Below are 17926 nucleotides of genomic sequence, written 5' to 3'. Positions count from 1 at the left end.
TGCAGAAGGACCCGGAGACACTGAGGCCACACCCACCCAGCTGACCCAGCAGGGGGCCATAGTCCAGGCACCCCGAATGGGTGCGTTCCATGGGGTCAGGCTGAAGGTGACAACTACTCCAAACACTGTAGTGTAGATGAAGGCAAAATCTTTATTTTAAAAGGCTGCATATGATATTCATTGATTTATAGAAGATGGACGTGTCTGTAACAATTAGTAGTCTCTGCTCTCTCCCTATAATTTTATCTTTAAGCACTTACACTTGAATTTCCTCTGACACCGGTTAAAATGAAGGTTTTGCCTGTGCAATCCTCCCTACGTGACTTTGGTAAGCTTTGATGTTCATGTACTCCATGTGGTCCGTTTGGCCACTTGGTGTCAGTGGCTGATTGGAGGTGCTCACACGTGTTGACTGACTATTGATATTTTCCTTGTTTGTAAGAAACGGCTACAGCCCTCCGTCCCCGGTCTTTATGTGCAATTCATGTTAATGTGCAGGTGTAAAGACTAGAAAACTGTGAGCTTCAGTAAGTGAGTACTGGTTAACTGTTATTAACAGTACTGGCAATATTACAAGTTACATGATTAATTACAAGTGGGAACAGTAGTTCTTCAGTCTAAATGAGGAGGATGTAATAAACATCACATCATTATTTAACATTAACTGCCACATAAAAAATAAGATGCAGGCTAGAGTATTCAACAGTGATGTTAAATGTTAAAACCCTGCCAAACTATTAAATGTACTGTATATAAGTAAAGAAAACATATTAAACCCTACCTTCTGGTTACAAGTGACAAATGTATGGAAGCTAGCTAGTTCGCAGCTAGCATGAGAAGCAGTCCACATCTTTATTCAGCGCTCCTTGTCGCACAAAGTTTGTATTTTGCACATTTGGCATCAGAGGGGCTGCATCCGTTTCTTGCGTGATGTTAATTGTGTACAAATGGACTGTAGCCAAAAAAGTTTTGCTGTCCTTCGAAGTGTTTATAAGTACATGGGGTGTGCCCTAAACGTTCTTCCCTGTCTTGTGTCTATGTTGTTTATGTTACTGTGGCGCTCCTATTTGCACCCCTACCCCTTATACTCCTTTACCGTACAAGTGTGTGACCATTTGAACTTACCTGATGTATGAGAAATGCTGGCAGCCTAGTGACATGCTTGTACATGTTGACTTGTATTCTTTCTCTTAGGTACCGTTAGTTTGTCTGTCTTAAATTGTGATTGGGATTTGAGCCCAAGAGCGACACGGAGAGACAATGTTAGAGGGGCAAGGGTAAGACTCTCCAATCTGTTGGGTGTTTAATTGACTCCCGCAGGGCGACCTCTCTTCTTCTTTATCCTGCCTTCGCTTCCCCCAGTCTTCCTCTTTGCCCCCCAGCTCCTCTCGCTTGTACTAAACCGTGTCATGTTCTTCTCTACCTAATTTGCCCTTAATTTGAGTCTTATGTCTCTCTCTCTCTCTCTCTCTCTCTCTCTCTCTCTCTCTCTCTCTCTCTCTCTCTCTCTCTCTCTCTCTCTCTCTCTCTCTCTCTCTCTCTCTCTCTCTCTCTCTCTCTCTCTCTCTCTCTCTCTCTCTCTCTCTCTCTCTCTCTCTCCTCACTCTTTATCATTCTTCCTCAATTCCATTTCTTTACAGGTACACTGGACTTTCGCCCCAAATAACTAACATTAATAAGCCCCTTGGCCTTCTGCTACTAAAAAAAAGAAACACTACGCACATAAAACATATACTAAACACTGACCTGTCTCAAGTGTCTATGCATGTATAAATGCAATACATGCATATACATTGCATAGATGTATGTGTGTATGTTAAGCGACTCTCCTCGCCTATGCCAGGGCCCTCTCTCTTCCTTAGTGAATAATCTCACCCTTCTAACAGTTTGGAACCTCTTTTTGCTTCTCTGTTGTTGTTTTTTTTGTGTAGGTGTCTATAGTCAGCCTTGTAGCTAATGCGCTGGGCTACTCCGATCTAGGGCCCATTAAATCACTCAGGACACTAAGGGCCTTGAGACCCCTCAGAGCCTTGTCACGTTTTGAAGGGATGAGGGTAAGAGCCAAAGCTAAGCAGCTGATCCTTTCGCATGCCCATTCAACAGTTTCGAGCATGCTAAAACTGAAAACTATCAACAAAAAAACAATGGAAAAAAAATATGCGAAATATTAGGGGGGGGGGGTTCTCTTACAGCAGAAAGCCAAACCTTTCCAATCCTGTACCATGTCTTCCTTTTAATTTTGTTAGCATTAGCAAACAAGTCATGATGCAGCTGTAGTGACAGCAGACCAACATGTATTGCAATTGATCGTCTCAAACTATCTAAAAACATGACTGATTTTTTTTTTTTTTATAGCAAAGCTGCCTCATCACATAAGTGACAAAGGAGACATTCTAATGATATCTTCTTCCATTGTTGCAAGCTGGTAACTCCGGCGAATTGTGTCCCAGTTACAGTGCCAACGCTTACATACCATCTTACACAGCACAGAAATCGATAGTTAGCTTCTCATCTGGCCTGATTCTCAACCACTGCTTTCAATGAAGACGACAACCCGCAACTACCTCCCTTTTGCCCTCACAGCCTCCCATACACATGCCCATAACCTCCCACTCCATCCCCAGCACACACCATCCCTCAGTGCATTGTCACAACGAACCATCAGGAAGCCACAGGACGCCAAAGCCTCCAGACAAGCAGTAACACCCTAAATATGTGCAACGGACGCTTGCAAGGAGCTTGTTTTTGGTTCGCTTTGTAGACAGTTTTGTAGGATTTCGATGTAGAGGCAGCACAAAATATCACTTTTCATATAGTTTTCCTGTCATACAGTATTGAGTATTCATTCCAACTATTTTGTTACTGCTGTGCTGAGTGTGAATGCGAATCTAAACGGCCCATGCAGTGAACAATAAATAAATTGGAATTGGAATGATCAAACTGGTGCCATGCTCCACCCACATTAGATAATCTTAGTGTTGCCAATCTGCTTCATATTGAGGCTAACAATTGTAAATAAATGGGTCAAAGTGTTTCGACCACTTTCGACCTTGATTCCTTGAGACTTTTTTTTGTGCGTCCTGTTATGAAAGATTCACCCATTTTCCATACACAGTAAATTCTGTCGAGTAAACTTGACTCTATTTAGAGAGGGACCATTCCACCCCACCTAATTCCAAACCACCCTACCCTCTTGTCCTGCCGTTCCACCAATAATCTCACCTCTGCTGAAGGCTCGGCACACTCTCTGCTGGGGAGTGTCAGGACAGACAAGCGCCCCCCTCACAGTGTTGTGGCAGTGGGAGCACTGTGTATTTGTTCTTCTTCTGCCTGCCAATGTGTACACTGATCTGCTTCATCTAATTCCACTCATTCCATTTTGGTGCCCACCTTTTTGGGGGGGCGCAGGCAGAAGATTGGCAAATTTGCTGGGCTGCCATTTCACACAAGCTGTCCATGTCCATAGCACCATAACAGAGCATACAGCAGGCTGGCTTCCTGTTGCCTTCCATTTGCACGGGAAGTGAATGGTCCCGTTCAACTCTTCACTCTGAGTTGTGGGTTAAGAACGGCAAACTAGCGTTTTGGTTCCTCCAAAAAAAAAAAAGACCAAAAAAAAGCATTGAGAAGCTGCGTGCAATCATCAAGTGCATCCACGGCTCATTCATACGAGCTGTCCATTGACTCAAATGCAATGCGTATGAGCAGGCATTTAAGGCCCTGGATTGGCTGTATGGATGTCATACATTAAGATGTTTTTTTTTTTTTAGGAATAAATAAATAGATAGGACATTTAGGGTGGGGGTGGAAAGAGAGGCAAAAGGGGAACAAGATCCTCCTGTTTCAGGTTGACCACAATGTTGATCTTCACCTATCGGTATATATATATTTATTAATGTTTTGTTTGACAAATGTCAACGCTGAGCAATAAATAAATAAATAAATGGGGAAGTGGATGAATAGAGAGATGAAAGAGATTCCGTTGAGGTACAATAATGACGGTAAAAAAAATGGACGTTACTGTGTAACGTGGAATTTATTATTATTTATTGCTATTATTGTTGTCATTATTAGGGATGTAACGATAAGGGCAATATTGTGATATTAAAACTGCCACAATATCGTTGTCGTCATGTTCACAATATTTAAAAGGAACACGTCTGTTAAAAAAAGTCACGTTAGTTTCCATTTGTGCAGTTCTAGCACCCTCTAGTGGGCTAGTTTATTAGTACAATTTAATTTTCAGTAGGGATGTTTTGGCCTTCTGTGTTTAAAATCTATGCTAATTGTCAGATGAAGGGGAACCTAATTTTTATCCCAGTGACTTCAGTCTTTTACTGACCAATCTGCTAGTTTAAATGTACTTCAAATGGCAACAAACACACTAGCAGCCATTCTGCCGTTATTTCTTGAATCGCTCTCTATCCACTTATTTCTCTATTGATTTATTGATTTGAGTAGTTCTTGAGATTGCACATTGCCATGTAACACGCATGTAGTAGAACTGCTGGTGCACATTATATGCGTTTTGGAAAGCAATTTTCCCTCTTTTTTTTTTTATTATTATTTTTTTTAAACTCCTCTGCTTTTGCAAGCAGCGTATTGGGAAAACAGTTTATCTGTTGTTCACATTGCAACTCGATCCATTCTCTCAGCGGGTGCAACAAAAGACTTTTTTTTTTTTTTTTTTTTTTTTATAAATACTGATTGATTGTCGATGTCCACGTGATTTTTGCACATTGGCAGCAGTGGCGGTGGCATGCTGAGAGAACTGTGCTGCACAGAGAGGGAATATGGCTTCACAAAACACTGACATGCATGCTCAACTGTCAGCCTGCCATTATAATAGCACTGCTATGTTAGCGTAACATTCAGTGAATTAGACTACACTGCTAAGAATATATTTGGCCTAGTTTGATTTTTTATTTTTGACTGCTATAGAATTGTGTGAATTAATTGAGCTAGTAATGGAACAAATTCATATTGAGAATATAGCAATGTACTAATAAGATGGACTATCTAAGGTTGGACACATCATATTGGTATGGCATACGTCATCAATCAGTTAGCAATAACATAAAGACTGTCAAAATGTTATCATTATAATTAAGAATAATTGGAATCTTGAATTTGGAAAATTTGGAATAGGGCCGAATCCACATGATGAGCTCACCAAAACAAAACACAGCCATAAGATTAACCTCAGATTGTAAATTCGAGGCAGACGTGATGATTAAGCCATCTTTAGTGAAACAATACTTTTTTTGCACAAATATTCAAGTCATTTTGAACAAAAAATTAACGATTTAACACGATTATTACAGTTAACACTTAACTCGGGCTTGGTTTCTACTGAGGAATATGTAGTAAACGACGTGCAGTCTGTTTGTTAGCAGCGAGCAAGCTAAGATAGCTCAAAGACTTCGATATACAGCAAGACGACACAAACGGACACAAACGATTTCATGAATAACAATTTACAACATGAAAGTAGTGATCGACGTACTGTTTCAACTAAAAACAACATACCTTAGGCTTCCACTTCCACTTTGCCCCCCAACAAACAAATTTTTTTTTGTAGCTAGCGGCTCCAAACGACTGGTTTCAATGATTCGCAGTAAAGTAGTGTCCTACTCGGGACGTTTTTTGTGACACTTGACATATTTCCCACCTTTTAACGAAAATGCTCGCTGAAAATCAAGCTGTCTACATTCATTTGTTATGGCATGTTTCCCCTCCGGGAGGCGCCGCGGACGTACAGCAAGACGAGTTTATCCGGACACAAACGATTTCATGAATAACGTTTTACACCAGTAACCCGTGTCAACCAAAAGATAAATAGAGCATACCTTTGCTGCTACGAGACAAACATTGTCGTGTTGAACGCAGTCGACATCTTTCACTCATCCAGACCACAAAACAGTTCTAAGAATCCAGCCTCTTGATGGCGTCAAAGTCCTCGCATGTGTAGGCGCTCTTCTTCACAATGAGATCATTTAATATATTGTGATAAGTTACTTGGGGGAACGTTGTGGCTTGCTTTGACCAGCCTGATGGTGAAAGTAGATACGGATATTTCCTTCTAGCCAACTCCAGCTTTTGCCGATACCGGCTAAGAACGGCTGGTTCTAAGTGTGTCGCAGTAACTATGATAACAATGTACGTTTTTTGGTACCGTATTTTCCGCACTATAAGGGGCACCGCATTATAAGGCACACCTTCAATGAATGACATATTTTAAAACTTTTTCCATATATTAGGCGCGATAGTAGAGGCTGGCGTTACGTTATGCATCCATTAGATGGTGCTGCGCTAAAGGGAATGTCAACAAAACAGTCAGATCGGTCAGTCAAACTTTATTAATAGATTACAAACCAGCTTTCTGACAACTCCATTCACTCCCAAAATGAATAAACAGCTGTTTTATTATTTTCTATGAGGTAAAGTATCAGTATTAGCTAGCGATCCAAGATGGCGGGATCTTCTGTGCATGCGCGTCACCGATCGTGCAGGGTCACCGATAGCGTCTTGACAGCGAGACCTGTTGCGGCTCAATATTGATCCATATATAATGCAAAAATAGTATGCAAAAATAAAAATAGCTAGCGCAAACAAGCGTTACGAGTACACCACACAACACTTTTTCACCACATAATGCTAGTTATCCATATGGCACTTGTGCTCTTCTACGTACTAGCTGTCCACATAGCACTTAGTCCACTTCATTTCAATGCTCTGTGAGACTAGGCCAGCGTAATGACATCATAAATAAATAAAAAAAGTGAGTCCTCTCCTAGTAAGGAAAGCATTTTTAATAATGAATGTACGGCCATAACAGTATGACGCGTCCTGCCGAAAGGTGGAAATGATTGATTTGTGTTTTCCTGGTGCTTACAAGTGTCGTATCCTGTCTTTGCAAATCTGGTTTAGGTGGTAGTCAACGCCTTGGTTGGAGCCATCCCTTCCATTATGAATGTGTTGCTGGTTTGCCTCATCTTTTGGCTGATTTTCAGTATCATGGGGGTCAATCTGTTTGCGGGCAAGTACTACTTTTGTTTCAACGAGACCTCCGAGGAGTACTTTCCCGTTGACGTGGTCAACAACAAGACCCAGTGCGAGGCCCTCATTGAACAAAACTTTACGGAAGTCAGGTGGAAGAACGTCAAAATCAATTTTGACAACGTGGGCGCCGGCTACCTGGCCTTGCTGCAAGTGGTGAGAACGTAACGCCTGTTGGAATCTGTCTCTCTGTTTGATGTTGTTGTTGTTGTTGTTGTTTGTTTTAACTTGCCGTCATGTCTCGTTTCTTTCGCATCCACAGTTGTCAGAGGCTGCTTTCCATTGTGTGTATTGAGTGTTTCTCCGTCGTTATTCTTTTCTTTCTTTCCATTCACAAGCTGTTGAACTGGACATTTATTCAAATGTTAGTTTTTCTTTGTGTTTTCTGTCAGTAATGTTTATCAGCACGTCTAAATGTGTTTGTCTTTTTCAAAGGCCACGTTCAAAGGTTGGATGGACATTATGTATGCAGCTGTGGATTCCAGAGAGGTACGTTTCTAATTGAATTAGAAATTGTATTTGGAATAGCCTATAACCATCATAAAACTGCACATGCGATGTTTTAAATATGATTTTTTTTTCCCTATGCAAATTAAAAAAGGTCTTCCCCGGTGTTTTGTGATATGATTTCATCAAAATACACCAAAGACGAACATTGACAGGATGCGTTACACACTAAATTTATTTGCTAAAATGTGCATAACACCATTTTTTTTTTAAAATCCACTGCAATGTGCCAACTTCCACGCATCTGTGAAAAATACCAACACTCATTCAAACCTGCCTCTTTGCAGATTCAGACAATGCGCCGCACTGGACTTGCACTGGGCACAAAAATAGAACCTTTTTTGTTGTCAGTGTACAGTTCTTATTTTTGGAACGTACCATCTATGCAAAATGAAAATGATAAATCCTCTCCTGTGCTCTGCTTTTTTTTTTTTTTTTCAGTTTTGTCAAATATGACAAAACATGATGTTTGTTTATTTATTCATCTTTTAAATTGCAAATTTTATTTGCCGTCTTTCTCTAATCACAGCCAGGAGCGGCGCTACATGGTGGCTGCTCTCTGGCCACCCCTCCGTCTCAGGGAAGATTTCGATTCAACTTGATTCTGTGGTGCATTTAGATCTAAATTAGTGTTGACATTGTGTTGGCACTATTTAAGTTGCACACAGACAATTTTTTTTCCGATACTTGTGGTATGCATTAATCTAGATTAGGGGTGTCAAACTCATATTATTAGCTCAGGGGCCGCATGAAGGAAAATATATTACTAAGTGGGCCGAATCAGTAAAATAATGGTGTATAACTTAAAAACAATTGCCGTCAATTATACGCAGATTTTTTTGCAATTTTTGGGCCAGCCCTAAATTACGCAGCTTAACTGTAATGTGTTGTTTAAAAAAAATTACATGAATGCGGCAACACTTTGCCTGTATGAGTTCCGGACGTGTTAAATCTACTTGTTTTGCATATCTATAGTTCCCAGAATGCATTGTGTGGCACAGTTAATGACATTATGGGATGTTAGTCCTTGTCCTATGTATTTGTGTTCCCAGTAATAGAATTTGTGTCGTATTACACATTTTTTGTTGGTCTATGATAAAAAATAAATAAAATAAAAATAATAATAATTTAAAAAAAAAAAATTTTTTAAACACGCCATAACTTTAAGTTGTATGTAAAATAATGACTCACAGGGCAATTCCGTGTACAAGTTACATTACTTATCTGAGGACAAAGTCGTCTCGTGGGCCGGATTAAACCCCTTTGTGGGCCGTATGTTTGACACCACTGATCTAGATGGTTACCACAAATTATTTTTGTTGATGGGGGGGTGGAGTGGCTGTGTATTCCTCCCTAATTTGGGAACAAAAAAAAAAAAGACTCCTAAGTTAAAGTGAAACCTGTAACACTGCTAACCTTGGCCTCCAACAAGCAGTACGTACTTCAAAGCTGCCATCTTTCCACTTTCACTGGAGAAATATTTTCTTCTTAGAATGTAAGTGGACCTGTCACGAATCCACGATTGAGTGTACACTGATATCCACTACGTATTCATCTCTGACTGCTGTCGTCTTTTCCGAAAGTGTTTTAAAAATCTAAATAAATACAATAAAATAGAGGGCAAAAAAAAAGGCAAAACAGAGTTAATCCTTTGAATTTTGCTGAAATGGGGGTCAAGTGAGGTTTGTGTATTATGCTTAAGTACTGTTGAATTGTAAAGTTGTTCAACCCTGTGAGGCTGTGAACTGAACCATTCTCTCTCTCTCTCACTCTAAGGTGGAAGACCAGCCCGACTATGAAGTTAACATCTATATGTACATCTACTTTGTGGTTTTCATCATCTTTGGCTCCTTCTTTACCCTCAATCTCTTCATCGGTGTGATCATTGACAACTTCAACCAGCAAAAGAAAAAGATAAGTCGAACACGTCCTTTCCTCTGTTTTTTTTTTTTTTTTTTTGTGTGTGTGTGTGTGTGTTAATCCTGGTACAAGATTATGACCATTTTTGTTCTTCTCCCCTTTACTTTGGAGGTCAGGATATCTTCATGACAGAAGAACAAAAGAAGTACTACAATGCCATGAAGAAACTGGGCTCCAAAAAGCCTCAGAAACCCATCCCTCGACCACAGGTACAGTATGCTTTAAAAAGGAAAAAAAAAGAAATCCCTCTTCAAGAAAGGCAATACTGGATATTTGAATTATTTAACTCATTCAGTCAGCACAAATATGATGAATTGTTCCACTTCCACTGCGGTCTCCTCTTTCTGTTGTGTAAGTGTAACCAGATTGGTTGACTCTTCCGTGTACGTAGACGCATCATTTTCTCTTCGCTGATGTTGAGTACTGGTTAGCACGTCCGCCTCCCAGTTCTGAGGACTCGGGTTCGAGTCCAGGCTGCGGCCTTCCTGGGTGGAGTTTGCATGTTCTCCCCGTGCCCGCGTGGGTCTTCTCCGGGTACTCCGGTCTCCTCCCACATTCCAAAAGACATGCATGGCAGGTTAATCGGGCGATCCGAATTGTCCCTAAGGTGTGCTTGTGAGTGTGGATGGTTGTCCGTCTCTGTGTGTCCTGCGATTGGCTGGCGACCAGCCCAGGGTGTACCACGCCTACTGCCCACAGCCAGCTGAGATAGGCTCCAGCACCCCCCGCGACCCTTGTGAGGAATAAGTGGTCAAGAAAATGAAATGGATGAATATGGAAATCATCTTTTGTTAGGTAACGTTGGGCGGCCATTTCGAGTCCCACCTGCATATTGAGCGTTAAGCGCCCATTCACTTTTATATGATGTTTGTGTATTTTGTGAATACACCGACACAAGTGGTTAAGTGAAACCTGTAACCTTGGTTTGTTGCTGTTGTTTGAATTTTTTTTTTTTTAATTATCCCTTGTTACCCCGGGTTTTCACCGGATGCGCTTGCGGTGCGGTTGCGGTGCGGTCCGGCGACGCAAGCAATTAGATTCCATTCATTCGAATGGTGCAGTTTACACCGCTTGCGGGTGCGTTGCGTGTCGACTGCGTCTCAGCTGCGGCGTGCCGCAGCCCTTCCGCAAGGATAGACCTATTTTCTATTTTTGCCGGACGCCGCAGCGGTAGGCCTCCGGCAAATGGCAAGCTAGCACAAAACACATCGAGCGGGACAGGAAGACCGAGGCAGTTTCAAAATAAATTTCCGCTTACCTTTCAGAATAAAACACTCGCCAGCTCCTATTTCGCAAGCTTTTCAGCAAAACGTGACGTGGGCGTCGCCGGGCCATGTGCTCATTCACGGTTTAGACACCAGCGAACATGGACGAGGAGAGGTTTATATTGGAGGTGGAAAACCACAAAATAATATATGACACGGCACATCCTTTTTATAAGGACAACCAAAAAAAGGATGCTGCATGGAATCTCATAGCAGAAGAAGAAGAAAAGGTTAAATCAAAAGAAGTCCACCTCTCTTTCTGCTTCTCTGTTGAGCACAGACTTTCTGTATGTTCGTCGTTATGAAATGCCACATGATCGCGCGCGCGGTCCCGCGAGACACGTTGGGAAGTGGGCGGCGACGGAGCTGCCGGACCGCAGCTGTGCGGAGCCGGTGTGGATTGACAAAAAAATTGACCCGTCCGGAGCACGCAGTCAAGACGCACCGCACCGCAACCGCACCGCAACCGCATCCGGTGAAAACCCGGGGTTAGCTTGCTAGCTATTGCTAAAATTAGTTCCATGTGCACTGGCATAATGGGGAGGAGCAACGTGTAGCGTAATCGGGTCACTCTAAAGAGCGGAATTAATTAATCGCGACTGGAGTTTAATGCCTAACATCGAGCGCCTTTAAGGGGCACCACGTCTGGTTTGGGATTATTCTGTAAAGAAAAGGCTGAAAAACTTCTTTAAATTCGTAATACGTGGGATGGGTGTGATTTTTTCCAGCCTAGAGGTTAATAACTTTGATTCAAACACAATCCAGTTCATTATGTGAATGTTTATTTTCTCATGTACATGGCAATGTAACGCAACTAAGCAAATCAGTGGATAGGTTCAAAAACAATCTTACGAATATGTGAATTGCAAATGCCGAAACCCAAATTTGCAGGGGTTCTCTATATATTAATAAATGAATAAATTTTGTGACCTCTCTGTTTGTCTCCACAGAACAAGATCCAAGGAATGGTCTTTGACTTTGTCACACAGCAAGTCTTTGACATCTCCATCATGATCCTCATTTGTCTCAACATGGTCACCATGATGGTGGAAACGGACGACCAATCCGATGAGACAGAAAATGTCCTCTACTGGGTCAACTTCATCTTTATTGTGGTCTTCACCACAGAATTCTTGCTGAAGCTCTTTGCTCTCCGTCACTATTACTTCACCAATGGATGGAACATCTTTGATGTGGTGGTGGTCATCCTTTCTATTGTTGGTGAGTCGCGGGACAGAAAAACTTCTATCAAAGACGTCCAGTTTGGTTGACCGTAGTACAGTTTGGAACACTTTTGTTTTTATTGACGACGGTCTGTCCAGTTCTGCTATTCCACTACATAGCATAAGCAGTAGATTCTATCTAACAGTATTTATGAGGTCTGGATGTTTTGGGGCAGTCCTTGTTGACATACGGTATCTCTTCAACATTGTGTGGACACCATTGACAGCGCCTCTGGATTGGCCGTGATGTAGATCCCTCTTGTTAATTAACTCTTTAAATCCCACACATTTTCTGACAAGATAATCCCACCAGATTTCGCACATTTTCACCCATTTTCAAGGCCTTTAGCGACCTCCGGTTAGCCGTTAGCACTCGTCTTTTCTCCCCCACCCACCGGCCCCCACCAGTCCACAACACTCCGCTTTTCTTCTTTGCTAGGAAATCACATCCTTCTCATGTAAAGAGACCATCACTGCCATCAAGAGGGCACAGTTCGTTACTACAATGCTTCACGGCCTCACTACTCAGAGGGTAGTTGCCCAAGAGTCTCATCCACCCATTCATAAAAAACAAAAACAAAAAAACATAGTTGACGAAACTTCTCGTCCGCGGGGTGACAACTTCCGGGTGTCACGAGACGAAACTTCTCGTCTGCGGGTTGTAAAGAGTTAAGAAGAAAAAAAAAAGTCTTACATGTGTCTTCTTGAGACCCAGCTGTGGTACATGCTGATTTTTTTGTTTGTTTGTTTTGTTTGTTGTTGTTCATCCTTCCAGGAATGTTCCTGGCTGACCTTATCGAGAAGTACTTTGTATCTCCGACGCTGTTCAGAGTGATCCGCTTGGCCCGTATCGGACGTATCCTGCGTCTCATCAAAGGAGCAAAAGGCATCCGGACGTTACTCTTCGCCCTGATGATGTCACTGCCGGCCCTGTTCAACATCGGTCTCCTGCTCTTCCTGGTCATGTTCATTTTCTCCATCTTCGGCATGTCCAACTTTGGCTACGTGAAGCACGGTGCCGGCATCGACGACTTGTACAACTTTGAGACGTTTGGCAACAGCATGATCATCCTGTTCATGATTACCACTTCGGCCGGCTGGGACGGCTTGCTTCTGCCTATTCTCAACTACCCGCCGGACTGCAACCCCAACCTGGAGAACCCCGGCACGGCGGTCAAGGGTGACTGCGGGAACCCCTCAGTGGGTATATTTTTCTTTGTCATGTACATCATCATTTCCTTCCTGATTGTGGTCAACATGTACATTGCCATCATTCTGGAGAACTTCAGCGTAGCCACGGAGGAGAGCGCCGATCCACTGAGCGAGGACGACTTTGAGACCTTCTACGAGATCTGGGAGAAGTTTGACCCCACCGCCTCTCAATTCATCACCTTTGCCAAGCTGTCCGACTTTGCCGACGCACTCGAGCACCCGCTTCGCGTGCCCAAGCCCAACACCATCGAGCTGATTGCCATGGACATGCCCATGGTGAGCGGCGATCGCATCCACTGCTTGGACATCCTGTTTGCCTTCACCAAGCGCGTGCTGGGCGACAGCGGCGAATTGGACATGCTGAGGCAGCAGATGGAGGAGCGCTTCGTGGCAGCCAACCCCTCCAAGGTGTCGTACGAGCCCATCACCACCACGCTGCGCCGCAAGCAGGAGGACGTTTCGGCCCGGATCATCCAGAACGCCTACCGCGCGCACCTCATCCGCCGCGGCATCATTTTCAAGCGCCACGTGTTTGCCAGCAAGCTCGAGAACGGCGGCGCCAACCAGGAGAAGAAGGACAGCACGCCGTCCACCGCCTCGCTCCCGTCGTACGACAGCGTGACCAAACCCGACAAGGAGAAGCAGGACGACAACAAGGAGGAATGGGCCAGGAAAGAGAAGGACAAAAACCAAAAAGACGAGTGGGAATCCAAGTGCTAGGCACCGGGAGACTCTTGAGCCCCACCGAGGTAGAAGCAAGCGGCCATTTGCAAGTTATAAAATCTGAAGAAGAAGAAACAAAAAACACTGGGGAAAAAATGTTTACAGACTACTGAGGCAACGTGGTTTCTTTATGTCATCAAAGAAAGCTGAACCAAACACAATCAGTTTACTGTGGAACTTTGCTGCAAAATGACCAAGTTCTTAGAACGTAGTGACTCACAACAGTGTGCTGGCCATGACACACACACACACACACATACAGATACTGTATCTTAGGGGACCAACTTGCCAAGGCACACAACTCTCTGCTGAGCGATAGAGAGAACAGCATCGTCCCTGCCAACCGCTGAGCATGTGAAGTCCCTCTTTAAAGCTTCCATGCGGGAGCACCGCTAGAACTGTTACATCAGTCTAAAGGAAGAAAAGGAGAGGGGGGGGGGGGGGGGGTGGAATCACAAATCAACCACACGAGCGAGCAAGCCAGCTAGCGTGGGATTGATGGATAGATGGGAGGGAGGATACTGAAATGTAGACACATTTGTTGTTGTTCTTTTAGCTTGTTCGTTACCTCAGTACATTTGACATGATTTGAGCAGCAAAAAAAAAAAAAAAAAGAAGAAGAAAAAGATCAAGCTCATCTCACAAGCGCTTTCCATCTCTTTACTATGCTGACATAGGGACAAGACGTTCTGGTTTTTGCTCATAGTTTTTGATTTTAGGCCGCGGGAGACTTGCTCTGATCGATAATAATTATTGTGCTTGTTCAATGCATAGAAATGACTTGCATGAAGGCATGTTTTGATCAGGAATCATGCATGAGTCATCATAAGTCCCACGTGACACTTAATGCTCATAACCCTGCAGTGGTTTCACAGTGTGAGGTGGGGGGGGGGGGGGGGGGGGGGTCGGCTGCCCACTGGGGAGCGTTGCTGCTCTTTCAACGCAAACTTCCAATGCGGCTCTTTGGCAAGGTTTTTTTTTTTTTTTTTTTTTTGCTGCTCTGCATGTGAATGGCGGCGGCCAAGAGGGACAGAAGTGGACCCTGGTTTCGCTGTCAGGACGTTTGTGTGCCACAGGATTTGTAGTGATTTGATCTGGGGTGCTCAAATGTTACTAGGGGGGACCCCCCATGTCTGTTGTAGACAGTGGAGGAAGAAGATCTTGATGATTCTTTTTTTGTGCTTATGACAGATATGCATTCGAGCTTCCCAGCCAATGAGCGGTTATGTAATGTCACGTGTTTCGGACTTCAGTTTGGATCCACCATCTGGGAGTTGGTCTTTCTCCGCTGTCCTCCCGCAAGGTCGGAGAACGACGCGGAGCATCGCAAAGTGCGGGCGGGGTCGGGCACACGGCGACCCCGAGCGCTTACCTGGTCGTGCCTAGCATGAGAGTGGAAGGAAGGAGAAAATGCAACAACAACAAAAAAGGGCTTGTGGTCGCTAGAATTTGTCTACGGGTGGTCCTCAGCAACAGAATCAACTGCCATGTTTGTCAGTGTATCATTGGCACCATCTTTTTTTCACACACTTCCAGCGAGTCGGGAAAAGGCGCCAAAAAAAAAAAAAAAAAGCAAGACTTAACGACCAACATCAGCAGGCCTCGCGTGGACGCAGCTACGGTGTAACGAGCAATCAAAAGAAGCTTTGCGGATGTTTTCTCCTCCGTTGAAGACGCGCAAAGGCTTCGTCAATCCAGCTGCCTCCTTGAGGCGTTCCTGCCAATTCCTTTTTTTGTACGTGCCAGTCGATGGTCCTATTTCTAAGCGGATGTCTTGCCCAAGCGTCTGCCGTCGCACCACTAAATGCCATTTTGGTGTGTTCAAACACTGCCTGTATGAAAACACCCCCTTTTTGTCTGTCTCATGAAACCAGGTCTGTTTACAACATGAGGTCTCCCAATCGGTTTGGCTGCTGCACACTGAAACCAAATACATTCCCAAATGAGAGAAACGAGCTGTGCCGTCCAGCCGAACCGCGCTCGTCTAGGATGGATCCGCTCCGAACTGACTCATTCACCACGTCAACCACAAACAAAACAAAAAAAAAAAGACCAAAAGAAAAAGAAGACGTGGATATGCAGCGCAGGTGACGATGTAAATGGCACAATCGCTGGAAAAGAATGACTTTTTTTTTTTGAGAGAAACTATAAATATTGTAACATATTTTATTTTATCGGCATGCTTTGTTGTGTTTTTGTAAATAAAGAATTTTAAAACTGTTACTACTACTAATCACATACAAAAACAAAAACAAAAACAAAACAAAAAAAGAATCATTACAATAATATAGAATGGCTTCCAGCTATGCCCTTTGTCACATTTGTTACCTTTTGGATTTTTTGAGACACTTTTCACTTTGGTGACTGAATTGAATGATCTATAAATATATATAAATATATAATATAAAAAGATCTATCCATGTATACATATATGTCTATATGTATATACATCAAACAGAAGAACACTGTCACATTTTGATTTCCGTGCAACACGTTCACTGGTTGTGTCAATATTGGGGGGGGGGCTTGTTTGTTTGAATTGTAGCCCGATTATGATGACAATGATAATGTTACCAGCACGCCATGCACTCACCACACGCGCACACACTGTGCACACTTCCCTTCTCTGCCAGTCAGCTCTTCCTCAAAGACATCAGCTCGTGTGAATCGTGCCCCACCGACCACCTGCTACCGTTTAAACTCATTTCTGCCACCATCAAACTTAGTGCCATGACAGCTCATCCTCACCTTTTGCTTTCCATAATGTTCCACTCGATGGCATGTGCCTTTTTTTCTGCTTTTTTGGATGTCTGCCACACCTGAAAACCATTAAAATAATAATAATAAAAGATGCTTCAAAGATGTGGAAGGTGTGGCTTTGGGTGGAGCGGGTGAGCACAACATGCATCAGGGATGTGGAGTCATGAATACTGCCATGCAAACACCTCACTTCGTCTCAATATTAAAGCGTGTGTGTCGTTATGAGAAAAAAAATAAAATAAAAATCAGCAAAGTCACCAATGTCCTGTTCGTCTAGTGCTATGTGTGTGCGTGCGTGTCACCCACTTGGCTTGTTAAAAAGCAGCTTGCCTTTGATACATTTCTCTTCCTCCACCTTACATTTCCCTCTGAAATTTATTTTTGTAATGATGTTTATTGATTGTAGGACTCATTACTTTTGTTTTTAACGCATGGTTTATTTACGACTGCCTTTTTTTTTTTTTTTTTTGGTGAAAAAAAAAGTGTTTTTTGTTTTTGTTTTCATTTGTCACAATGTTTTAAAATGTGAGGGGAAAGGATATACAATATACTGGTGTGTTGCACAACCTCTTGGCAAGAAAATATGAACGATTGTCTTCATTTGAGCACGAACCTTTTTATTACCAATAAAGCAGCCTTCCAGTTCAAACGATGTGTTTACGTCATTATCTTTTCAGCGTATTTGCCCTTTGTAGACTTGTGGTTTGACCTCTTTTTGAAAAGCGATCAATCTTGACAGCGCTCCGTAATAAAGATTGAGGAGAACTTCAGCCCCTGCACGATCGGTGACGCGCATGCGCAGAAGATCCCGCCATCTTGGATCGCTAACTACGGCAATCACACTAGAACAAATATCTTTATACGCGATTGTGCGCCTTCGTAAAAACAAGATACAACATGAAACAAAACATATAGATTATTGTTGCATTTTACAGTAACTAAGTCATTTTTAAAAATGAACATTTTACTTTTGACCTCATTACATTACAGTGAGTCTGCATTGTTGTACTTTACAGTAAGTCTGCGGTGTGTGTGTTTTAAATGACCCCAATGCCTCACCCACTCGCAAAACCTATCTTATGATATTGGCCACATATTGTTCTAAAGACAATAAAATACTGCAGACTAAAGGTAAATTATAACAATGAAGATTCACAAGGAATGTATGGGATCAAAAGTGAAACGTTCGTCTGTAACTGTAGAATTAAAATAGTTTCTTCATAATCCATCAATAATTTAAGATTTTTTTTTTCCAAT

The 17926-nt window shown here is 42.8% G+C and overlaps 1 protein-coding gene across 5 annotated transcripts in view; it reads left to right on the top strand.

Moving 5' to 3' along the window:
• The window catches only part of scn8aa (sodium channel, voltage gated, type VIII, alpha subunit a), a 61721-nt gene extending 47186 nt beyond the window's left edge, over positions 1-14535 (top strand). For all 5 annotated transcript variants that reach the window (XM_077512194.1, XM_077512191.1, XM_077512195.1 and 2 more), the window contains exons 21-27: positions 1932-2054; positions 6931-7215; positions 7495-7548; positions 9343-9480; positions 9591-9695; positions 11702-11972; positions 12750-14535. In XM_077512194.1, coding sequence (XP_077368320.1) covers positions 1932-2054; positions 6931-7215; positions 7495-7548; positions 9343-9480; positions 9591-9695; positions 11702-11972; positions 12750-13906 — 2133 coding nt within the window. In that variant the 3' untranslated portion in view covers positions 13907-14535. The remainder of the gene's footprint in view (positions 1-1931; positions 2055-6930; positions 7216-7494; positions 7549-9342; positions 9481-9590; positions 9696-11701; positions 11973-12749) is intronic.
• The last annotated feature ends 3391 nt before the right edge of the window (positions 14536-17926 follow it).

Source organism: Festucalex cinctus, chromosome 2, assembly GCF_051991245.1.
Source record: "Festucalex cinctus isolate MCC-2025b chromosome 2, RoL_Fcin_1.0, whole genome shotgun sequence".
NCBI lineage: Eukaryota > Metazoa > Chordata > Actinopteri > Syngnathiformes > Syngnathidae > Festucalex > Festucalex cinctus.
Note: the sequence above shows the minus strand (reverse complement) of the source record. Positions and strands in the feature narration are given on the sequence as shown.